This window comes from Phasianus colchicus, chromosome 33 (genome assembly GCF_987193195.1).
Source record: "Phasianus colchicus chromosome 33, bPhaCol1.hap1.1, whole genome shotgun sequence".
NCBI classification, from domain to species: Eukaryota; Metazoa; Chordata; class Aves; order Galliformes; family Phasianidae; genus Phasianus; species Phasianus colchicus.
Window position 1 is genome coordinate 2,835,948 of NC_143468.1, and position 24,420 is coordinate 2,860,367.

Sequence of the window (24,420 nt, forward strand, 5' to 3'; positions counted from 1 at the left end):
GGTCCCAGTGCATTGAGGCAATGGGGACAATAGGGATGGGGATGGGGCGGGGGGGTCCCAGTGGATAGGGACAGTGGGGATGGGGGATGGGGGGGGGTCCCAGTGCATCAGGATGGGGATGAGGGGGTCCCAGTGCATGGGGACAGTGGGGAGGGGGGGTGGGGGGGGGTCCCAGTGTTTGGGGAAAGGGATGGGGGGGGTCCCAGTGCATAGAGGCAATGGGGACATTAGGGATGGGGATGGGGGGGGGTCCCAGTGTTTGGGGACAGAGATTAGGGGGGAGGTCCCCGTGCATGGGGACAGTAAGGACAGGGATGGGGTGGGGGTCCCAATGCATAGAGATGGGGATGAGGGGGGGGGTCCCAGTGTGTAGGGATGGGGATGAGGGGGTCCCAGTGTTTTGGGAAAGGGATGGGGGGGGTCCCAGTGCATTGAGGCAATGGGGACAATAGGGATGGGGATGGGGTGGGGGTCTCAGTGTTTGGGGACAGGGATGGGGTGGGGGTCCCAGTGCATGGGGAGGGGGATGAGGGGGGTCCCATCGGATGGGGACAGCAGGGCTGGGGATGGGGGGGGTCTCGGTGTATGGGGACAGTGAGGAGGGGGGTGGGGAGGGGCCGTCAGAGGGTCGCCGCCCCGTCCCCTCCGTCCCACCCCCCCCGCAGCAGAAGCTCGGGGTCACCGCGGCCGGAGCAGAACAAGAGCCACATTGAGGCGGTGGGGCCGGGGGGCGGGGGGGGGCGGTGGGGCAAAACAAAGCGCCGTCTGTCCCTCTGTCCTTCTGTCCGTCTGTCCCTCTGTGCTCAGTGACAGCGCAGAGGGGGGGACGGAGGGCTGCGGGCGGATCGGTGGCAGATCCGCACGTGTCCCCCGCATCCCCGGGTCCGTCTGTCCCCGGGTCCGTCTGTCCCCGGGTCCGTCTGTCCCCGGGTCCGTCTGTCCCCGGGTCCGTCTGTCCCGCTGTCATCGCGTCCCCGCTTCGCCCCCACGTTCTCCATTACGCGGCCGCGGCGCCTCCCCGCCAGGGGGCGCTGTGATTTCGGCCTCACCTCCCGGAAGTGATTCCCACTGCGTCACTCTATGGTGCTTGGGATCGGAACGAACCAAGTGGGGCAGAACGGGGGGGGGGGGTGGATGATTGGGGTCAGGGTTGAGGTTTCATCTTCTGGGGCCGCTTTCCGGCCGGGAGAAGCATCAGAAGACATTGAAGAGGTGTAAAACAAAGCGAAGAGGGGATAAATAGGTGGGATACGGGAGAAATCCACGGCTTTCCTGCAGAGGATGGGAGGAAGCCCCCCCTCCCGCCGCTCCATGGGCCGCTCCTCCCCTCAGCGCCCGGCCGATGGTGGGAGCCGCGCGGTGCGTGCGGGGCTGCGGGAAGCGGGGAGGGGGATTTGGGCCCATGGGTGGGGGGAGCTGGGAGCAAAAGGGGCCGGGGGGGAAGGGGGGAGGGCTGGGGCCGCTGGGGGGGTGGCGAAAGGGGCCGTTTGGGGTTTGGGGGGGGGGGAATGGGACACGGCCTGCGGGTGTGAGGGGCTGGGGGGGGGCTGGGCCCATGGGGGGGAGCTGGGGGGCAAAAGGGGTTGGGGGGGAAGGGGCTGTGGGGCTGGGGGTGTGAGAGAGCAGGAAGGAGGGGGGCTGGGGGTGAAGGGGGCAGGGCTTGGGGGTGTGAGGGGCTGGAGGTGAGAGGGCCTGGGCCCATGGGTGGGGGGAGCTGGGGGAGAAAAGGGTTGGGGAGGAAGGGGACGGGGGCTGGGGGTGTGGGAGACCAGGAAGGAGGGGGACTGGGGGTGTGTGAGGGGCCTATGGGGGTGACGGGCTGGGAGTGAGAGGGGCTGGGCTCGTGGGTGGGGGGAGCTGGGGGTGAGAGGGGCTGGGGGTGAAGGGGGCTGGGCCTGGGGGTGTTAGAGGGGTCCTTGGGTTGGGGGGGTGCTGGGGGATACAGGCATGAGGGGCTGGGGATGAGCCCGTGGCTGTGGGAACTGGGGGCAAAGGGGGCAGGGCCTGGGGGTGTGAGGGGCTTATGGGTGAGGGGAGCCAGGGAGGAGGGGGCTGGGCCATGGGGGGGGTGAAAGGGGGCAGAAGGGGATGGGGGTGAAAGAGACAGGGCCAAGGGGGGGTGGAGGTGAGGGGAACGTGAGAGGGGAGCCGGGGTCTATGGGTGAGGGGGGCTGGGGGCAAAGGGGACGGGGTCTGGGGGTGTGAGAGGTCTATGGGCATGAGGGGCTGGGGAGGAGAAGGGATGGGGGTGGGTGGGGAGCCAGGAGTGAAAGGGGCAAAGGGAATGGAGCTTGGGTGCATGAGTGGTGGGGGACAAAGGGGACTGGGTGTGAGGGGCCTTACAAGTTTGGGGCCAGGGCCTGTAGGCATGGGGGGCTGGAAAGAGAGGGGTTGAGCCCATTGGGAGGGGGGAAAAGGGGGCTGAGGGTGAAAGGATCAGGGCCTGGGGGGTGTGAGGGGCCTGTGGATATGAGGGATTGGGGATGAGGGGGGCTGGATCTGTGAGTGGGGGGTGCTGGGGGCAAAAGGGGCTGGGGGCAAAGGGGGCTGGGGGCAAAGGGGGCTGGGGGTGTGAGGGGCCTGTGGGCATGAAGGGCTGGGAGCAGGAGGGGCTGGGCCCACGGGGGGGGTCCTGGGGGCAAAGCAGCCCTTGGGCTTGTGGGTGCCCTATGGGTGTGAGGTGGCAGAAGCCGACAGCTGTGGGTGTTGGATCGGGGGCTGCTGGGGGGTGAGGACCCCCCCCCCAAACGCCCTCCATCATCCCCACAGCAGCACCTCCCGCGGCCCCCGCAGCCGCGCTGCCGCCATGAACTGCCGTGCCGAAGTGCTGGAGGTGTCGGTGGAGGGCAGGCAGGTGGAGGAGGCCATGCTGGCCGTGCTGCACACAGTCCTGCTGCACCGCAGCACGGGGAAGTTCCACTACAAGAAGGAGGGCACCTACTCCATCGGCACTGTTGGCACTCAGGACGTGGATTGCGACTTCATCGATTTCGCCTACGTTCGTGTTTCCTCGGAGGAGCTCGACCGGGCTCTGCGTAAAGCTGTGGGGGAATTCAAGGTGGGGAGCCCAGGGGGAGCTGGGGGGGTGGGCTTTACTGCTCGGCATGGGGCTGTGTCTGTGGGTCGTCTGCACGAGGGGGTTGAGCGCAGCTTCTGGAAGTCTGCAGTGACAACAGGATGGGAGGAAGGGTCTGCATGAGGGTAGGGCGGCCCTGCGGGGCGGCCTGGTGAGCCTGCAGGGGTCCCTGATGGCCCTGTGGGGGTTGGGATGTGGAAGGAGACTTAAAAGCCATCCTTAGAGCCATAAAACTGTAGGGGATTGGGTTGAAGAGACCTTGTCTGTGTTCGTTGTAGGGAATGAGACCAGATGGCCTGGAGGGGTCTCTTCCAACTCAAACTGGTGATTCTGTGATCTTAATGATCATCCACAGAACCACGGGGTGGTTGGGTTGGAAAGGTTAGGGTTAGGGCTAGGACTTAAAGCTCCCCCATGGGTTGGTTGGGTTGGAAGGAGCCGTGCATATCAACTATTGAATGGTGGGGTTGGAAGGAGCCTTAAAGGTCCACCATGGGTTGGTTGGGTTGGAAGGAGCTGTGCAGGTCAAACATGGGATGGTTGGGTCGGAAGGAGCCCTAAAGGTCAACCATGGGTTGGTTGGGGTGGAAGGAGCCGTGCAGGTCAACCATGGGATGGTGGGGTTGGAAGGAGCCTTAAAGCTCCACCATGGGATGGTTGGGTCAGAAGGAGGCTTAAAGGTCAATCATGGGATGGTTGGGGTGGAAGGAGCCCTAGAGGTCAACCATGGGATGGTTGGGGTGGAAGGAGCCCTAGAGGTCAACCATGAGTTGGTTGGGGTGGAAGGAACCTTAAAGGTCCACCGTGGGTTGATTGGATTGGAAGGAGCCCTAGAGGTCAACCATGGGTTGGTTGGGGTGGAAAGAGCCATGGAGGTCAACCATGGGATGGTTGGGTTGGAAGGAACCTTAAAGGTCCACCATGGGTTGGTTGGGTTGGAAGGAGCCTTAAAGGTCAACCATGGGATGGTTGGGATGGAAGGAACCTTAAAGGTCCACCATGGGTTGATTGGGTTGGATGGAGTCTTAGAGGTCAACCATGGGATGGTGGGGTTGGAAGAAGCCCTAAAAGTCCACTGCGGGTTGGTTGGGTCAGAAGGAGCCTCAAAGGTCGAGCTTAGAGCCAGAAGACCCCCAGAGTGGTTTGTGTTGAAGGCCCTTGTCCCTGTTTGGTGCTGGGGTGGAGCTTTGGGGTCCTTCCCAACCCACAGCACCCCGGTGCCGCCCGCAGGACGCGCTGCGCAGCTCAGGCAGCGACGGGATGGGGCAGATCTCCTTGGAGTTCTACCAGAAGAAGAAATCCCGTTGGCCCTTCTCGGATGAGTGCATCCCCTGGGAGCTGTGGACCATCAAAGTGAACGTGGTGAACCTGGCCAACGAGCAGGAGAGGCAGATCTGCCGCGAGAAGGTGGGCGAGAAGCTGTGCGAGAAGATCATCAACATCGTGGAGGTGATGAACCGCCACGAATACCTGCCCAAAATGCCCACGCAGTCCGAGGTGGACAACGTCTTCGACACCAGCCTGAAGGACGTGCAGCCCTACCTGTACAAGATCTCCTACCAGATCACCGACACGCTGGGCACCTCCGTCACCACCACCATGCGGCGCCTCATCAAGGACACGCTGGCTCTGTAGGACCCCTGGATGTGGGGCGCGTCCCCCTGGAGGTGCTTCCCACCTTTTGTGGAGCGTTTTTGGGATCCTCCGTCCCTCTTCTCTGCTTCTGGGAGCTTCTGTGAGGAGCTGGGCTGGGCCTGCCCCAATAATTGTGGGGTGCTGCTCCCGTGGTGCTCACCTGATCCGAGGAACTGGCTCGGCAGCCCCGAAGGTGGGTGAGTGGCTGCCCCACACCCTGCCTTCCTCTGGGGCAGAAATAAATTATTTCCCTTTTCCCATCACGTCCCAACATCTGTGAGGTGGGAGGGGGGATGAATAAGGGAGCCTGGGGGGGTTTCCCTATGCCATATGGGAGGCAGGGATGGGGCAGTGGCCCTATGGGACAGGGGCTGAGCTCCCCAGCTGTGTACAGCCCCCCAAGCTGTACTGACCCCCCCAGCTGTGTCCAGCCCCCCAAGCTGTACTGACCCCCCCAGGCTGTGTTCAGCCCCCCAAGCCGAGCTCTTTGCTGCCCTCCCACAAGGGCAGGAGGAGTGGGATCACATCCCGACCTCAGCTGTACCCCATAGCAAATCCCCCCCCTCCAGCCCCCAAAATCACACCCAGGAGAGAGGATGGGGACCTGCCATGAGCCCCCCCCCCGCGGGGGGGGCAGAGCCGCCTGTCCTTCCCCCCTGGGACCACCACACCCCATTGGGGGGGTGCTGCAGCTCAGCACAGCCATGTGGGGGCCACGTGGCTGCTCCCTGACATCACTTAAACCCTCCCTGCCTGCTGCTGACCCGCACTGCTCAGCCGGGAGGAGGAAGAAGAGGAGGAAGAGGAAGAAGAAGAGGAGGAAGAGGAAGAAGAGGAGGGGATGAACAGCACCCTGCCCCCCCCCGGCGCCCATTGGGACACACTGTTGGCCAAAGCAACCCAAATCGTCGTCGTCTTCGTCCTCTGCGTCGCCGTGGCTTTCGGGCTCTTCTTCCTGGGCTGCAATCTGCTGCTGCAGGCTGAGAGCCTGGCAGCCCCCCCGGCACACGACCACCGCCCCCCCCATGGGGATGAAGGGACCGCAGAGGGGGTGTAGCACCCGGAACCCCCCCCCCCAATCACCACCACTGGACAGACATACGGATGGATGGATGGAAGCACCGCCAGCGCCGTTCGTTGCATGGATGGATTAAAGGCACCGTGGGGGGGTTTGGGGGGGTCCTGGGTGTGTCAGGGTGCGACCCTGGGTGTGGCAGAGCTGTAATCCCCCCCCTCTCGCAGCCCCCCCCAGAGGAGGATTAGGGGAAACTTGCATTGCCAGGGTTAGGGTTAATCCCTGTGCTTGGATTCAAGCTTGGGGTTGGGGGGGGGGGGGGCATCCTGCCTTTCTGTGCCCCCCCCCGCATTGCTCTGCCCTCATCCCGTCCCTCTGCCCCATTTGTGCCCCCCCAGCCCCTAAGAGGGGGGGTGATCTGGGGTGGGGGTGTTTTTCCCCTTCCCTCAGCCTCATGGATTTAATAACACCCCCACGAAACCCTTCTTATGCGTCAGCATCTCTGCTCCTTACCCCCCCCTTACCTCCCCCATAGGATCACAGGACTCCCCATAGGGTAACAGGGCACCCCTATAGGGACACAGGACCCCCCCCCCGTAGGAATCCAGGACCCCAGAAAGAAGAAGAAATACCACTCCTGCCCCCCCCCCCACCCCCCAAATCAGCCAACATCAGTGTAAAAGTTTCCATATATTTCACATGTACAAAAATTCTCAGGGATGGGGATGAGGTGGAAGTGGGGCACGGGGGGGGGGAGGAAGGAGGGGGGGGCACCACCCTGCTTCCCCCCCCCCACCCCACCCCAGCCCCACTCTGGCTTTGGTCCCTTTTTGGTCTTTTTGGCAATTAGTGTTCACATCAGTGGTCAAAGTGACGAGCGTGGGGGTCACCTCCCCCCCCCCCAAAAGGGTCCCCCCCCCAAAAGGGTCCCCTCTCAGCTCGGTGCTCTGGGCCCCCCCCCCCCCCCTCACTGCCCCCAGCAGTGGGATTTGGCCACTGCCATTGGAGGAGGGAGGGGGGGGGGCTGAGCCCCCAGGACCCCCCAATGGGTCCTTAGGGGTCATGGTGAGTTGGAGGGGGTTGGGGGGGGGGGCACTGCGCTGTGACCCCCCCAGGGGTGCTGTGTTCTGACCCATGGCTGCTACAGGTGGATCTGATGCCTGTGGGGGGGACAAAGCATTGGGGTGGCCGTGGGGCAGCCCCAGTGTTCTTAGGGGGGGGGGAGGATCCCACCCTAGGAGCCAACATTGCACCCCCCCCACCCCATAGCAGGAGAATGGGGGGGCATGCAGGACCTGGGGGGGCCATGAAGGACCTGGGGGGGGGCATGAATGACCTGGAGGGGCCCTGAAGGACCCAGTGTGTGCATGCAGGACCTGGGGGGGCCATGAAGGACCTGGTAGGGCCATGCAGGATCCAGTGTGCATGCAGGACCCTGGGGGGGAGGGGCATGAAGGACCCCGGGGTGCCATGCAGGACCTGGGGGGGCCATGAAGGACCCTGGGGTGCCATGCAGGACCTGGGGGGCTATGAAGGATCCTGGGGGGGGGAAATGCAGGATCCAGTGTGCATGCAAGACCTGGTAGGGCCATGAAGGACCCATTGTGTGCAGCTCAGGAGCTGGGGGTGGACCATGAAGGACCCTGGGGGTGCAATGCAGGACCTGGAGGGGCCATAAGAGACCCTGGGGGGGTGGCATGCAGGACCCATTGTGCATGCAGGACCTGGTAGGGCCATGAAGGACCCAGTGTGTGCAGTGCAGGACCTGGGGGTGGGGGGGCATGCAGGACCCAGTGTGTATGCAGGACCTGGGGGGGCCATGAAGGACCCTGGGGTGCCATGCAGGGCCTGGGGGGGATCATGAAGGACCTGGGGGGGCCATGAAGGACCCTGGGGTGCCATGCAGGGCCTGGGGGGGATCATGAAGGACCTGGGGGGGCCATGAAGGACCCGGGGGGGGGCATGAAGGACCCTGGGGGAGGGAAATGCAGGACCCAGTGTGCATGCAGGACCCTGGGGGGGAGGGGCATGAAGGACCCCAGGGTGCCATGCAGGACCTGGGGGGGCCATGAAGGACCCTGGGGGTGCAATGCAGGAGCTGGGGAGGCCATAAGAGACCCTTGGGGGCGGACATGCAGGACCCAGTGTGCATGCAGGACCTGGGGGGGCCATGAAGGACCTGGGGGGGATCATGAAGAACCTGGGGGGGCCATGAAAGACCTGGGGGGGCCATGAAGGACCCTGGGGTGCCATGCAGGACCTGGGAGGGATCATGAAGGACCTGGGGGGGCTGTGAAGGACCCGGGGGGGGGGCATGAAGGACCCAGTGTGCATGCAGGACCCTGGGGGGGAGGGGCATGAAGGACCCCAGGGTGCCATGCAGGACCTGGGGGGGCCACGAAGGACCTGGGGGGGGGGACATGAAGGACCTGGTAGGGCCATGAAGGACCCAGTGTGTGCAGTGCAGGACCTGGGGGTGGGGGGGCATGCAGGACCCAGTGTGTATGCAGGACCTGGGGTGCCATGCAGGACCTGGGGGGGATCATGAAGGACCTGGGGGGGCCATGAAGGACCCTGGGGTGCCATGCAGGACCTGGGGGGGCCACGAAGGACCCTGGGGGGGCCATGCAGGACCTGGGGGGGATCATGAAGGACCCAGGGGGAGGGAAATGCAGGACCCAGTGTGCATGCAGGACCCTGGGGGAGAGGGGCATGAAGGACCCTGGGGGGCCATGCAGGACCTGGGGGGGACCATGAAGGACCCTGGGGGGGCCATGAAGGACCTCGGGGGGGGGACATGAAGGACCTGGGGGGGCCACGAAGGACCTGGGAGGGGGGGACATGAAGGACCTGGTAGGGCCGTGAAGGACCCATTGTGTGCAGCGCAGGACCTGGGGGTGCCATGCAGGAGCCGGAGGGGCCATGCAGGACCTGGGGGGGCCGTGAAGCACCCTGGGGGGGCCATGCAGGACCTGGGGGGGCCACGCCTGCCCTACCTGTGGCTACGAGCCGCTCTCCTCGTGGTGCGTCGGCTCGCAGAAGAAGCGCGATCCCCTCTTGGCCGTGCGCGCCGTGAAGGGAACGCTCTTCAGAGCTATGGGGGGGGGACAAAAACACCATCAGCCCCCCGGCTATGGGGTGGGGGGGGTTGTGGGGCCGTGGGGGGGGCCGTACCGGTGATGATGTCCTCGATGGTGCCGTCCTTCCCCTCGTACACGGGGCGATGCTCCTTGGCTTGGCGCCGGCGCAGCTCTGCGATCAGCTCCTGCTGCTGCCATTTGTTGCGCTGCAATTTGAGGGGGGGGGAGGTCTGGGTTGTGTAGCCCCCCAATAAACCCTGCCCCCCCCCCCGCCCCCCACCCCCAGGACCATCCCTGCTGACCTTCTCCTGCTTTTTGGCCTCCTGTGCCAGCAGCTTCTCGCGCATCACCTCCTCCTGCTTCTTCCTCGTCTCATTCTCCTGCTCTGCATCCTGCAATGGGGTTGGGAGGGGTCAGGAGGCAGCCCCCCAACAGACCCCCCCCCCCTTTGCACCCCCACCAGACCCCCCCCCCCCTTTGCACCCCCACTCACTTTGTAGGAGCGGATGAAACGGGCGAACACTGGGAAGAAGACGGAGGGGGGGGTGGTCTTGGGGCTCTCCCCAAAGTATCGCACCACTGCGTTGTAGGCATCCTGCAATGGGGGGGGGGAAAGGAGGGGGGGTCAGCTGGGGGGGTGCACAAAGCTGTGTGCGTGGCAAGGTTTGCACGACCAGATCTGCATGAGCAAGGGGAGCAAGGCGTGCATCGCAAGGCAAAGTGCAGAGGATGCAAAGCAATGTGCTGAGGAAGCAACGTGCAAAGCAGTGCATGGGGAAGATGCAAGGCAAAGTGCTCAGGAAGCGTGCAAAGCAGTGCATGAGGAAGATGCAAAGTACTCAGCAAGTGTGCAAAGCAGTGCATGCAGAGGATGCAAGGCAAAGTGCTCAGGAAGTGTGCAAAGCAGTGCACGCAGAGGATGCAAAGCAAAATGTGTGCAAAGCAATGCACGAGGAGGATGCAAAGCAAGGTTTGTGGCAAGGCACTCAGAAGGGACGCATGCACAGCAAAGCAATGCATACCGAAGAAATGTGCAAAGCAAGAAATGCGCGGGCAGCCTGCAGAGCAAAGCTCCCAATCAAGAGCCGTGCAGAGCAAAGGGTGCTGAAGGAGCACTCGGTGCAAGGAGTGCACGCACGAGGGCTGTGCAAAGCAACGCACAAACTGCACGCAAAGCAAAGCACGAGGGGCACGCAGAGCTCTGCAAGCGTGCAAAGCAACAGCGATGCTGCAAAGCTGCGGGCGTGAAGGGCCTGGGGGGGCCAGGAAGGACCCAGGTGTGCATGCAGGACCGGGGGGGGGCAGGAAGGACCTGCAAGACAAAGCACGTGCCAGGGTGTGCAGAGCAAAGCATGCAGAAGGAAGCGTGCAAAGCAAGCAAGCAAGCAGCGCACTGGGCAATGCAAAGCAATGCAAAGCAATGCAATGCAAAGCAAAGCAAAGCAATGCAAAGCAAAGCAAAGCAATGTAAAGCAAAGCAGAGTAGAGCAAAGCAATGCAGAGCAAAGCAAAGTGATGCAAAGCAAAGCAAGGCAAAGCAAAGCAGAGTAGAGCAAAGCAAAGCAGAGTAGAGCAAAGCAATGCAGAGCAGAGCAAAGTAATGCAAAGCAATGCAAAGCAACGCAAAGCAAAGCAAAGCAAAGCAAAGCAATGCAATGCAAAGCAATGCAAAACAGAACAGAGCAGAGCAAAGCAAAGTAAAGCAAAGCGATGCAAAGCAAAGCAATGCAACGCAAAGCAACGCAAAGCAACGCAATGTAAAGCAACGCAAAGCAAAGCAATGCAAAGCAAAGCAGAGTAGAGCAAAGCAATGCAAAGCAATGCAAAGCAAAGCAACGCAACGCAACGCAAAGCAAAGCAAAGTAATGCAAAGCAAAGCAATGCAAAGCAATGCAAAGCAAAGCAAAAGCACGCGTGCTGAGGTTTGCAGAGCAGCGTGCGTGCCAGGAGCATGCAGTGCTTGCACGGCCCCACCTCCGCAGTGCGTGCATCCTTCTGCAGCCTCTCCAGCTTGCCCTCGCTGCCCGCCAGGAAGGAGCGCAGGACGCTGCTCTCGTGCAAACTGCATTCGCGCCGCAGCAGCTCCATGCCCCTCGTCAGCTCCTTCACGTCCAGCAGAACGTTCTCCAGGGACACTGCAAGGATGTGGGGGGGGGGGGCTCAGGGAGTCCCCAAGGCGTGTGGGGGGGGGGGGAGGGGTTGCTGGGAGGGTTGGGGGCTTGGGGGGGGGGGAGGAGGGGGGGAACCTGCGGCTGCTTTCTCGACGAAGTGCAGCTCCTGCCAGAAGGTGGCCAACTCGGGGAATTTCTCGCGCACCGTCAGGGCGATGAAGTGCAGCAGGGTCAGCTTCCGGTCCGTGGATTTGGTGTCCAGGAGCTTCGGGGGGGGGGGGGGGAGAAAGGGGGGGAAATGTGGGGCTGGGACCACAGTACACAGACCAGCACCCCCCCCCCCGCCTTCCCCAGGACACTCAGATCCCCCCCCTGCACTCCAGGACCACCCCCAGGGTCTCCTCCTCCCACCCCATTTCCCCCCAGCTGCTCCTCCTATGGCCCCCCCAGGACCCCCCTTGGAACCATGAGGTTCCACCCAGGGCACCCACCTGGATCTTCCCCACGGACCCCCCCAGGATTCCCCCCCCTGCACCCCAAGACCCCCCCAGGATGTCCCAGGGAACCCCCACCCCATTACTCCACAAATCCCCCCCCCCTTTATACACCCCCCCCAGGAGGTCCCAAACCCCCCCTCCTCCACACACACACACATCAGGACCCCCCGACCCCACTCCCCCCCCATCCCCAGAAGGTCCCAAAGACCCCAACCCCAGGACCACCGCCCCCCCCAGGAGGTCCCAGAGACCCTCCCACCCCATTATCCCCCAGATGCTCCCTCTATGACCCCCCCAGAAGATCCCAAGGACCCCCAACCTACACATACACACAGCAGGACCCCCCACCACCCCCCTTAGGACACCCCCCCAGATCTTCCCCTTGAACCCCCCCCCAAAAGATCACAGGGACCCCCACCCCATTACCCCAGGATCCCCTGGGGGACCCCCAGGAGGTTCCATCCAGGTCAGCCCACTGCATCTTCCCCCTATGACCCCCCCAGGAGGCCCCAAGGGTGCCCCCCCAGGACCCCCCCTCAGGACCACGAGGTTCCACTCAGGACACCTCCCCCCCCCCAGATCTTCCCCATGGACCCCCCAGGGTGTCTCAGTGCCCCCCCCCCCCCCCCAAAACCCCCCCATCACTGCCCCCCCCCCCAGCACCGCTCACCAGGTCCAGGCTCTGCAGTTTGAAGCCGTACACTGCGCCCCGTTTGCTGCTGTTCATGTAATTCCCCAAGGCCAGAATGATCTGGGGGGGGGGGGGGGGGTACCAAGATGGTGGGGGGGGGGTCAGGAGGTACCCAGACCTCCCCCTCCCCCCCCATCACCGAGAGCCCCCCCCCCCCATGCACACCTCCAGCATCTGCTTCAGCTTCTGGGACGACTTCACGGAGGCGGAGGCAGCAATGATGGCATTGAGCTGCTGCATGGGGACAGAGCGGGGGGGAAGGGGGGGGTCAGTGGGGCAGAGACCCCCAGCAGTGCCCCCCGCTGCCCCCCCCCAGGTCCGTGTCTGCAGAGCTGCTGTGCACAAAGAGCAAAGCTTGCAGCAGAGGTGTGCAGAGCAAGGTGTGCTCAGGAAGCGTGCAAAGCAATGGTGAGGATGCAAAGCAACGGGTCAGGATGCAAAGTAATGGTCAGGATGCAAAGCTGTGCATGAGGATGCAAAGCAATGGTGAGGATGCAAAGCAATGGTGAGGATGCAAAGCAACAGGTCAGGATGCAAAGCTGTGCATCAGGATGCAGCAATGGGTCAGGATGCAAAGCAATGGGTGAGGATGCAAAGCTGTGCATGAGGATGCAAAGCAATGGGTCAGGATGCAAAGCTGTGCATCAGGATGCAAAGCAATGGGTCAGGATGCAAAGCCAGGGATGCACACAAGGCATGCATGAGGAACGTGCAAAGCAGGCGATGCACAAGGAGCCTGCAAAGCAAAGCATGCAGGATAAGGTGAGCATCAGTGCAACGTGTGCTCCAGAAGTGTGCAAAGTAATGCGTGAGGTTGCAAAGGAAGGCGTGCAAAGTGAAGGATGTGGCAGGAATGTGCAAAGCAACACAGGTGTGCACGAGGGATGTGCAAAGCAAGCAATGCACACGGAGCTTGCAAAGTGTGCACAACAAGGTGTGTCTGAGGGGCAAAGCAAAGCAAAGTGCATTCAAGCAAGAAGCATGCAAAGTAATGCATGAGGATGCAAAGCAAGGCGTGCAACAAGGCATGCACAAGGAACATGCAAAGCAATGCATACAAGACAAGGCATGCATGAGGGGTAGCAAAGCAAAGTGTGCTCAAGATACACATAAAGAAAGGCGTGGGGATGGTGCACATCAAGGCATGCAAAGCAAGACGTGAAGACGATGCAAAGCAAGGCATGAACACAAAGCAATGCATGAGGAAGATGCAAAGCAAGGCACACATGCAAAGCAATGATGAGCAGGATGCAAAACAAGGCACACAAAGCAATGCATGAGAAGCATGCAAAGCAAGGCACGCACACAAAGCGAGGCGTGAGGACGACGCAAAGCAAGGCATGCACACAAAGTAATGCATGACAACAATGCAAAGCGAGGTATGAGGATGACGCAAAGCAAAGCATGAGGAGGACGCAAAGCAAAGCATGAGGACGATGCAAAGCAATGATGAGGAGGATGCAAAGCAATGATGAGGAGGATGCAAAGCAAGGCATGAGGATGATGCACAGCAAGGCTTGAGGATGACACAGAGCAAGGCATGAGGATGATGCACAGCGAGGCACACATGCAAAGCAATGATGAGAACGATGCAAAGCAGTGCTGAGGACGGTGCACAGCAAGGCATGAGGACTATGCAAAGCAAGGCATGCACAGAAAGCAAGGCACGAGGATGGCGCACAGCGAGGCACACGTGCAAAGCAGAGATGAGGATGACACAGCAGTGCACACACAGCAGTGATGATGATGACACAAAGCAGTGCACACACAGCAGTGCTGATGGCGATGCACAGCAATGCACACACAGCAGTGAAGATGATGATGCACAGCAGTGCGCACACAGCAGTGCTGCTGATGATGCACACACAGCAAAGCACTGATGATGGTGATGCACACACAGCAAAGCAGTGCTGATGGCAATGCGCACACAGCAGTGCTGCTGATGATGCACACACAGCAAAGCACTGATGATGATGATGCACACAGAGCAGTGCTGACAATGCACACACAGCAAAGCAGTGCTGATGGTGATGCACACACAGCAGTGCTGATGGCAATGCACACACAGCAAAGCAATGATGATGATAATGCACACATAGCAGTGCTGCTGATGATGCACACACAGCGAAGCAGTGCTGATGATGCACACACAGCGAAGCAGTGATGATGGCAATGCACACACAGCAGTGCTGCTGATGCACACGCAGCAAAGCAGTGATGATGGCAATGCACACACAGCAAAGCAGTGCTGATGATGATGCCCACACAGCAAAGCAGTGATGATGGCAACGCACACACATGATGATGCACACACAGCAGTGCTGCTGATGCACACACAGACCCCTCAGCTCAGTGCCCGCCTCGCAGCCCGGCTCCCCGCCTCCCTACCGGCGTCAGCATCTGCAGGTTGTCGGCGAAGTTGCCCAGGAAGGCCATGACAGCCATGCGCTGCGGCAGCCGCTCCACCTTGCTGAAGTGCAGCATGAAGCGATCCTCGGCCGACAGCTCGTCCAGCGCGCGGCGCTCGCGCTCGTACTGCCGCAGCGCCTTCACCTCCGCCTCCGTGGGCACGAAGCGCATCAGGCACTCCACGAAATCCACGGGCAGCGCGGCCAGGTCGAAGCTGCAGGGTGCAGAGCCTCCGTGGGAGCCGGCACGGCGACGGGGGGCTGCGGGGCAACGCTGAGCGACGCTGAGCTCAGGGCATTGCGGCCAACGCAGCTGTGCGCCAACCGACCTCAGTGTGCACCAACTGTGCACCAACCGACCCCACTGTGCACCAACTGACCTCATTGTGCACCAACTGTGCACCAACCGACCTCATGGTGCACCAACCAACCTCATTGTGCACCAACCGACCTCATGGTGCATCAACTGTGCACCAACCAACCTCAGTGTGCACCAACTGTGCACCAACCGACCCCACTGTGCACCAACTGACCTCATTGTGCATCAACCGACCTCATGGTGCACCAACCAACCTCATTGTGCACCAACTGTGCATCAACTGTGCGCCAACCAACCTCATGGTGCACCAACTGTGCACCAACCGACCTCATTGTGCACCAACCGACCCCACTGTGCAACAACTGTGCGCCAACCACCCCCACTGCATTGCAACCAACCCCACTGTGCACCAACCAACTCCACTGCATTGCAAACAACCCCACCATGCACCAACCGACCCCACTGTGCACCAACCGACCCCAATGCATTACAAACAACCCCACTGTGCACCAACTGACCCAACTGTGCACCAATCGACCCCATTGTGCACAACTGACCCCACTGTGCACCAACTGTGCACCAACCAACTCCACTGCATTGCATACAACCCCATTGTTCACCAACCGACCCCACTGTGCACCAACCAACCTCACTGTGTGCCAACCAACTCCACAGCATTGCAGCAGACCCCACTGTGCACCAACTGACCCAACTGTGCACCAATCAACCCCACTGCATTGCAACCAACCCCACTGTGCACCAACCAACTCCACTGCATTGCAAACAACCCCACTGTGCACCAACTGACCCCACTGTGCACCAATCGACCCCATTGTGCACCAACCAACCCAACTTTGCACCAACCAACCCAATTGTGCACCAACCGACCCCACTGCATTGCATACAAGCCCACTGTTCACCAACCGACCCCAATGTGCACCAACCAACCCAACTGTGCACCAACCGACCCCAATGTGCATCAACCGACCCCACTGTGCACCAACTGTGCACCAACCAACCCCACTGCACCCTTACTGAGCCCACTGCACCCCACCCAGCCCCATTACACCCCATCCACACCCATTTACACCCCACTGCGACTCAACCATCCCCGGCACACCCCAAAAGCCCTCCAGGCCCCCATCCAGCCCCAATGCACCCTTATGGCCCTACTGCACCTCATCCACCCCCATTACACCCCACCCAGCCCCACTGCACCCCATCCACCCCCATTACACCCCAACCAGCTTCACTGCACCCTTATGGCCCCACTGCACCTCATCCAGCCCCATTACACCCCACCCAACCCCACCACAACTGCACCGCCCCCCACCCACCCCGTCACCCCTTTCCCGACCCCACGGCACCCCAAGCTTCCCCCGCCCCCCCATGGCACCCACGTGTGGATGGCCCTGCAGATCTCCTCGGGGCCGCGGCCGGCTTTGCGCAGGGTGATGGCGAGGTTTTTGGCCCTGTTGGCTTCCAGCAGCGTCACTTTGGCTGCCGCCCGCTGCGTCCCTTTGCTTTTAGGGCACAGCAGATCCAAGGCCGGGCCCTGAGCTTTGGTCTTAAAGAGCTCCTCGAAGCGCTCCAGGTCCAGGTCCTGAAGGTGGGGGGGCGTTGGGGGGCTCAGTGCCATCAGCATCGCCCCCAGCCCACGGCCGTTGGGGTCCTGCACCCACCTCCACCCCATAGCACCAAGGTCCTGTACCCACCTTCACCCCACAGCCATTGGGGTCCTGCACCCACCTCCACCCCATAGCACCAAGGTCCTGCACATCCTCACCCCACTGCCATTGGGGTCCTGCATACCTTCACCCCACAGCCATTGGGGTCCTGCACCCACCTCCACCCCACAGCCATTGGGTTTGGGGTCCTGCACCCACCTCCACCCCATAGCACCAAGGTCCTGCACATCCTCACCCCACTGCCATTGGGGTCCTGCATACCTTCACCCCACAGCCATTGGGGTCCTGCACCCACCTCCACCCCACAGCCATTGGGTTTGGGGTCCTGCACCCACCTCCACCCCATAGCCACTGGGGTCCTGCACCCACCTCCACCCCACAGCCATTGGGTTTGGGGTCCTGCACCCACCTCCACCCCATAGCACCAAAGTCCTGCACATCCTCCACCCCACAGCCACTGGGGTCCTGCACACCCTCACCCCACAGCCATTGGGGTCCTGCACCCACCTCCACCCCACAGCCATTGGGTTTGGGGTCCTCCACCCACCTCCACCCCATAGCACCAAGGTCCTGCACCCACCTTCACCCCACAGCCATGGGGATTCTGCACCCACCTCCACCCCACATCCATGGGGTCAGGGGTCCAGCACCCACGGGGTTTTTGGTGGCTCAGCATCACCCACCCCACAGCCTGGAATCCCAAACCCACCTCCCATACCTGTAGGATTTGGGGCTCAATGCCACCCCCCACTGCCCACCCCATAGGATCTGGGGCCGGGGTCCCACCCCCACCTGCAGCACCCTCTCATCGTCCAGCTCACTGAACACCGTCCCGCTGATCTGGTTGGGTTTCAGCGCCGTCCAGTTGAAGACAGGAAGCCGAAATTTGGTCTTGATGGGTTTCTTGATCCGGATGGCTGGGGGGGGGCCATGCCTCAGACCCCCCCAGTATGGGGGGTGGGTGTGGGGGGGGGGGCACAGCCGTGGTACGCCCCCCCTCTCCATGACGCTTTGGCCACACCACCCCCATCCCCACATCCCTCCCCCCCCACAGCCCCCATCCCCACGTTGACCCCAAATCCACACCCCCAGCCCCCCCCCCCGACCCCCCCCCCCCCCACGTACCTGACAGCCCCACTGTGAGGGCGATGGATGGCGAAGCCCCCGGCAGCGGGGGGGCGGCGGGGGGGCACTTCCCTGCAATGGGACAACAGAAATGGCACCGTCCCCATCTGGGGGTCCCATGTCCCCATCTGGGGGTCCCATTCCTATCTGAGGGTCCTCATCCCCATCTGGGGTTCCCCTGCCCCATTTGGGGTCCCATTTCCCCATCTGGGGGTCCCATGTCCCCATGTGGGGGGTTCTCGTTCCAACCTGGGGGTCTTCATCCCCATTTGGGGTCCCACGTCCCCATCTGGAGATCCTCACCCCCATTTGGGAGTCCCCATCCCCATGTGGGGGTACCACGTCCTTATGTGGGGGTCCCCATCCCCATTTGGGGGTCCCACATCCCCATGTGGGGGTCTCCATCTCCATTTGGAGTTTCCCTGCCCCCATGTGGGGGTCCCATGTCCCCATCTGAGGGTCCTCATCCCCATTTGGGGGTCCCATTTCCCTATTTGGGGGTCCCCATCCCCATGTAGGGGTCCCACGTCCCCATGTGAGGGTCCCCATCCCCATCTGGGGTTCCCCTGCCCCCAGTTGGGGTCCCATTTCCCCATCTGGGGGTCCCCATCTCCATTTGGGGGTCCTCTGCCCCCATTTGAGGGTCCCACGTCCCCATCTGGGGGTCCCTATCCCCATTTGGGGGTCCCACGTCCCCATGTGGGGGTCCTCATCCCCATTTGGGGGTCTCCTGCCCCCATGTGAGGGTCTCCATCCCCATCTGGGGTTCCCCTGCCCCCAGTTGGGGTCCCATTTCCCCATGTGGGGGTCCCCATCCCCATTTGGGGGTCCCCATCCCCATCTGGGTGTCCCCATCCCCATCTGGGGGCCCCCTGCCCCCATTTGAGGGTCCCATGTCCCCATCTTGGGGTCCCACATCCCCATGTGGGGGTCCTCATCCCCATTTGGAGGTCCTATTTCCCTATTTGGGGGTCCCCATCCCCATTTGGGGGTCTCCTGCCCCCATGTGAGGGTCCCATGTCCCCATCTTGGGGTCTCCATCCCCATGTGAGGGTCCCCATCCCCACTTTGGGGTCCCCATCCCCCATAGGACCCCCCCCCCATTGCAGCCCCTCACCTGGCAGCGGCGGCGCTGGGGGCGGCAATGGGGGCGGCGGCGGCGGCGGCAGCGGCGGGGGGGGGTGGGGGGTCACAGCCTCAACTGGGGGCAACGCGGGGACCCTCAGGTGGTCGTCCGGGGTGGGGGGCTCGGCGTGGGGGGGTGGGGGGGGGGGCTCAGTGCCGGGGGGGGGGGGCTCGCAGCCGTAACGGCGGCGGAACGCGGCGTCCTTCTCCTCCATCAGCCGCCGCAGCGTGAGCACCTGATGGCTGGTGCGCTCGTACGTCTCCTTTTTGGGGGGGGGTCGGGAGCAGGTGTCACCATTAGGAGGGGGGGGGGGGACACACGACCCCCCCATTGCCCCCCATTGCCCCCCCCAGCCCCGTCTCCCCGCTACCTTCACCCCCTGCAGCTCCTTCTCGCGCTGCAGCAGCTGCTTCTCCAGCTCCGCCACGCGCATCACGCTCTCGTTCTCCATGTCCAGCAGCTTCTCCGTCAGCTGGGGGGGGGCGCAGAGCCGTGACCCCCCCCCCCCGCCACCCCATTGCCCCCTCTGACCCCCACTGCCCTCCAACCCCCCCATTCCCCCTTTAACCCCCACATTTGCCCCCCCCCCAACTCCTCCATTGGCCTCTAAGCCCCCACTGCCCACTCCAAACACCCCCCATGCCCCCCAAACCCCCCCATTTACTCCCCCCATTTCCCTCCTAACCCCTTCATTACCCCCCTCATTGCCCCCCATTCCCCCTTTAACCCCCCATCTGCCCCCCTAAACCCCCCTTTAACCCCCTAATACCCCCCATCCCCCCATTCCCCTTCCTTCCCCCTTCCCAACCCAAAACCCACTCTCCCTACTTTGCACCCCAAATCCCACCCATATGGCACCCAACCCCCCCATGACAACCCAACAACCCCCCCCCCCCATGTGACACCCCAACTCCCCCCATGGCACCCCAACCCCCATCCAGTGCCACCCAACCCCCCCATGGCACCCAAATCCCCCCATGGCACCCACTCCCCCCATATGGATCCCCAAATCCCACCCACATGGCACCCAACCCCCCCATGTGACACCTCAAATCCCCCCCATGTGGCACCCCAACCCCCATCCAGTGGCACCCAACCCCTCCATATGGCACCCCAAGACCCCCATGGCACCCCAACACCCACATGCCACCCACTCCCCCTACTTTGCACCCCAAATCCCACCCCCATGGCACCCCAACCCCCCCATGTGACACTCCAAGCCCCCCCACACGGCACCCACTCCCCCCATATGGAACCCCAAATCCCACCCCCATGGCACCCCAACTCCCCCCATGGCACCCCAACCCCCATCCAGTGCCACCCAACCCCCCCATATGGCACCCCAAGACCCCCATGGCACCCCAACACCCACATGCCACCCACTCCCCCCACTTTGCACCCCAAATCCCACCCCTATGGCACCCCAACCCCCCCATGTGACACTCCAAGCCCCCCCACACGGCACCCACTCCCCCCATATGGAACCCCAAATCCCACCCACATGGCACCCAACCCCCCCATGTGACACCTCAAATCCCCCCCATGTGGCACCCCAACCCCCATCCAGTGCCACCCAAGCCCCCCATGGCACCCAAATCCCCCCATGTGGAACCCCAACCCCCATCCAGTGGCACCCAACCCCCATCCAGTGGCACCCAACCCCCCCATGGCACCCCAACACCCACATGCCACCCACTCCCCCCACTTCACACCCCAAATCCCACCCCCATGGCACCCAACCCCCCCCGTGACACCCCAAATCCCCCCCATGTGACACCCCAACCCCCATCCAACGGCACCCCGACTCCCACCATGCCACCCCAACCCCCCAAATCTCAGTTGCCCCCCCCAAATAAAAACCCACTCACGTGTGAAAGCTGCTCCTCCAACTCCTCCACCTTTTCCAGCGCCACGGTTTTGGTTTCTGCGTCCTCCAGGAGCCCCCCCACGTCGAACACGTTGTCCAGATACGCCTGGATCTGCACCTGCAGCTTCTCGCTCTCCGTGTGCCTGGATTTCTGCACGGGGCACAGCATGGGATGTAGGATTTGTTTTTTTTTGGGGGGGGGGCAGCAATGTGCCATTCGCCCCCCCCCCCATCTTTATTACCTGCAGGAATTCCTCCAGCCCCAGCTTGGTGAATTCGTACTGCAGGTGGACGCGGAAATTCATGTCCTCCACCGAATGCACCACGATGTTGATGAACTGCATGCAGGCCACCTGCAAAACCAGTCATGGGGGGGGGGGGGTCGGTATCAGCGGGACCCCCATGACGCCCCCCCCCTCGCCTCCCCCCCCCCCATCACCCCTGGGTCTCACCATGAAGTCGATGCTGCTGTCCTCGTTGCGGAAATAGTCCATGAGCCGCTCGAAGCGATGCTTCTCCTTACAGACCTTTTATTTTTGGGGGGGGGTCAGTACGCTCACAGTGCCCCCCCCTCCATCCCCACAGCTCCAGACCCTCAAACCCAACCTGACCTCGCAGCCCCCCCCCCCCCCTCCAGCTTCTGCTCACCCATCGCCTTTGGTTCTGGTCCCCCCCCCTCCAGTCCTGGAGGTCTCAGCTCCCCCCATCCCAACGCTGACCCCCCAAATCCCCCCCCCCCCCCCCCAACCAAACTCACCTCCTTGAAGTTATCAAACGCCGCCAGGATGATTTCGTGCCCCCCCCTCACCAGGCACACGGCTGCCAGCAGCTCCAACACCAGAGCCTTCGTCCTGGGCACAGGGCAGCACCCAGCCCCCCCATGGCACCCAAACCAACCCCACATGGCACCCAAACCCCCCCCACGTGGCACCCAAACCAACCCCACATGGCACCCAACCCCCCCCCATGTGACACCCCAACACCCACATGGCACCCAACCTCCCCCATATGGCACCCCAAATCCCAACCACATGGCACCCAACCCCCCCCATAGCACCCCAACCCCCCCATTACACCCCAAAACCCACCCATAGGGCACCCCAACCCCTCCCACAATACCCCCCCCCTCCATGGCACCCCAACCCCCCCCCCCCATGTGACACCCCAGCACCCACATGGCACCCCAACTCCTCCCATGGCACCCCAACCCCCATGCAGTGCCACCCAACCCCCCCATGGCACCCAAACCCCCCCATGGCACCCACTCCCCCCACTTCGCACCCCAAATCCCACCCCCATGGCACCCCAACCCCCCCATGTGACACTCCAACCCCCCCACATGGCACCCACTCCCCCCATATGGAACCCCAAATCCCACCCACATGGCACCCAAACCCCCCCATAGCACCCCAACCCCCCCATTACACCCCAAATCCCACCCACATGGCACCCCAACCCCCCATGACAACCCAACAACCCCCCCCCATGTGACACCCCAACTGCCCCCACGACACCCCAACCCCCATCCAGTGCCACCCAACCCCCCCATGACACCCAAACCCCCCCATGGCACCCACTCCCCCCATATGGAACCCCAAATCCCACCCACATGGCACCCAACCCCCCCCGTGACACCTCAAATCCCCCCCATATGGCACCCCAACCCCATCCAGTGGCACCCAGGCCCCCCCATGTGACACCCCAACATCCCCATGGCACCCACTCCCCCCACTTCGCACCCCAAATCCCACCCACATGGCACCCAAACCCCCCATGACACCCCAACAACCCCCCCCCCATGTGACACCCCAACTCCCCCCATGGCACCCCAACCCCCATCCAGTGCCACCCAACTCCCCCATGGCACCCAACCCCCCCCATGGCACCCCAACACCCACATGGCACCCACTCCCCCCACTTCGCACCCCAAATCCCACCCACATGGCACCCAAACTCCCCCCCCGTGACACCTCAAATCCCCCCCATATGGCACCCCAATCCCCATCCAGTGCCACCCAACTCCCCCATGGCACCAACCCCCCCCCATGGCACCCACTCCCCCCATATGGAACCCCAAATCCCACCCACATGGCACCCAAACCCCCCCCGTGACACCTCAAATCCCCCCCATATGGCACCCCAACCCCCATCCAGTGGCACCCAATCCCCCCCATGGCACCCCAACCCCCCCATGGCACCCACTCCCCCCACTTCGCACCCCCAATCCCACCCCCATGGCCCCCCACCCCCCCACCTGGGGTTCTTGTTGTTGAGGCTCAGTGCGATCTCATTGACGGCGTGGGGGTGGGACATCACCAGGTTGAAGCCGTACTGAGGGGGGGGACAAGGGGGGGACACAAAGCCATGTGGTGCCACATGGGCACGGAGGTGGTGGTGGCAGGGACAGGGGGACAACAGCCCCGTAACCAGCATGGGGACGGTGCCACCGTGATGCCCCCATACCCAGTTTGGTGGTGACACTGACATCCCTGCACCCAGCACGGTGGCAGTGCCACCACGATGTCCCCAGAGGTGGCACAGTGGCGGTGCCACCATGACGTCCCCATGCCCAGCACAGTGACAATGGCACAGTGACATCCCTGCACCCAGTATGATGGCAGTGCCACCATGATGTCCCCATGCCCAACACAGTGGCACAGTGACATCCCTGCACCTGATATGCCACCACCATGTCCCCATAGGTGGCACAGTGACAGTGCCACCCTGATGCCACCACACCCAGCATGGTGATGGTGACACAGTGATGCCCTGGCACTCAGCACGGTGACAGTGCCACCATGATGTCCCCACACCCAACACAGTGACAATGACACAGTGACATCCCTGCACCCAGTATGATGGCAGTGCCACCACGATGTCCCCGTAGGTGGCACAGTGACAGTGCCACCATGACGTCCCCATACCCAGCATGGAGGTGACACAGAGACATCCCTGCACCTGCTATGGTGACACGTCCCCATGGGTGGCAGGGTGACAGTGCCACCACCATGTCCCCATATGTGGCACAGTGACAGTGCCACCACGACGTCCCCATGCCCAACACAGTGACAGTGGCACAGTGGCATCCCTGCACCTGCTATGGTGACAGGTCCCCACAGGTGGCACAGTGACAGTGCCACCATGATGTCCCCACACCCAACACAGTGACAGTGGCACAGTGACATCCCTGCACCCAGCATGGAGGTGACACAGTGACATCCCCGCACCCAGTATGATGGCAGTGCCACCACGATGTCCCCACAGGTGGCACAGTGACAGTGCCACCATGACATCTCCATACCCAGCATGGAGAGATGGAGGTGGCACAGTGACATCCCTGCACCTGCTATGGTGACAGGTCCCCACGAGTGGCACAGTGACAGTGCCACCATGACATCCCCATGCCCAGCACACTGACAATGGCACAGTGACATCTCTGCACCTGCTACGGTGCCATGTCCCCACGGGTGGCAGGGTGACAGTGCCACCACCATGTCCCCATATGTGGCACAGTGACAGTGCCACCACCACGTCCCCATTTCAACACAGTGACAATGGCACAGTGACATCCCTGCACGCCAGCATGGAGGTGACACAGTGACACCTGCTACGGTGCCACGTCCCCACGGGTGGCAGGGTGGCAGTGCCACCACCACGTCCCCCCACCTCTCCGGCAGCAGCGACGCAGTGCCACCCCCAGCACATCCCGGCTCCGTCCCCATTTCGGCACACGGGGGGCGTCACCCCCCACCCCCCCCACGGTGTCACGGCTCCGTCCCCAC

At 62.6% G+C, this 24,420-nt stretch overlaps 2 protein-coding genes across 5 annotated transcripts in view; one reads left to right on the forward strand and one right to left on the reverse strand.

Annotated features, from left to right (window-relative positions):
- The first annotated feature begins 1,235 nt into the window (after positions 1-1,235).
- On the forward strand, positions 1,236-6,236 carry ATG101 (autophagy related 101). Of its 4 annotated transcripts, none has more exons than XM_090128383.1 (4): positions 1,236-1,359; positions 2,770-3,058; positions 4,307-4,483; positions 4,568-4,969. In XM_090128383.1, exons 1-4 carry the CDS (start codon positions 1,343-1,345, stop codon positions 4,709-4,711), a joined length of 627 nt encoding a protein of 208 aa, XP_089984509.1. In that variant the 5' UTR covers positions 1,236-1,342; the 3' UTR covers positions 4,712-4,969. The 4 variants fall into 4 exon arrangements, 3 of the variants coding, with proteins under 3 accessions (XP_089984509.1, XP_089984508.1, XP_089984507.1); XR_016460803.1 differs by adding an exon at positions 5,489-6,236 and having other exon boundaries at positions 1,237-1,359; positions 4,307-4,904; XM_090128382.1 differs by having other exon boundaries at positions 2,773-3,058; positions 4,307-4,969.
- Positions 6,237-6,747: 511 nt separating this feature from the next.
- FMNL3 (formin like 3) overlaps positions 6,748-24,420 on the reverse strand; it is a 28,403-nt gene continuing 10,730 nt past the window's right edge. Inside the window, exons 8-27 of the mRNA XM_090128375.1 lie at positions 22,893-22,969; positions 21,396-21,489; positions 21,091-21,165; positions 20,881-20,991; positions 20,640-20,789; positions 19,142-19,243; positions 18,763-19,033; positions 17,646-17,717; positions 17,313-17,437; positions 16,233-16,435; positions 14,494-14,728; positions 12,271-12,339; positions 12,085-12,165; positions 11,053-11,182; positions 10,781-10,941; positions 9,300-9,401; positions 9,109-9,198; positions 8,901-9,012; positions 8,723-8,820; positions 6,748-6,886 (exon numbers count right to left, since the gene is read on the reverse strand). Coding sequence (XP_089984501.1) covers positions 8,729-8,820; positions 8,901-9,012; positions 9,109-9,198; positions 9,300-9,401; positions 10,781-10,941; positions 11,053-11,182; positions 12,085-12,165; positions 12,271-12,339; positions 14,494-14,728; positions 16,233-16,435; positions 17,313-17,437; positions 17,646-17,717; positions 18,763-19,033; positions 19,142-19,243; positions 20,640-20,789; positions 20,881-20,991; positions 21,091-21,165; positions 21,396-21,489; positions 22,893-22,969 — 2,352 coding nt within the window. The 3' untranslated portion in view covers positions 6,748-6,886; positions 8,723-8,728. The remainder of the gene's footprint in view (positions 6,887-8,722; positions 8,821-8,900; positions 9,013-9,108; positions 9,199-9,299; positions 9,402-10,780; positions 10,942-11,052; positions 11,183-12,084; positions 12,166-12,270; positions 12,340-14,493; positions 14,729-16,232; positions 16,436-17,312; positions 17,438-17,645; positions 17,718-18,762; positions 19,034-19,141; positions 19,244-20,639; positions 20,790-20,880; positions 20,992-21,090; positions 21,166-21,395; positions 21,490-22,892; positions 22,970-24,420) is intronic.

Bases quoted from the DNA above. Each gene is read 5' to 3' on its own strand.
- ATG101 (XM_090128381.1), top strand. The intron at 3,059-4,306 runs GTGGGGAGCCCA...TGCCGCCCGCAG, and splicing joins AAGCTGTGGGGGAATTCAAG to GACGCGCTGCGCAGCTCAGG.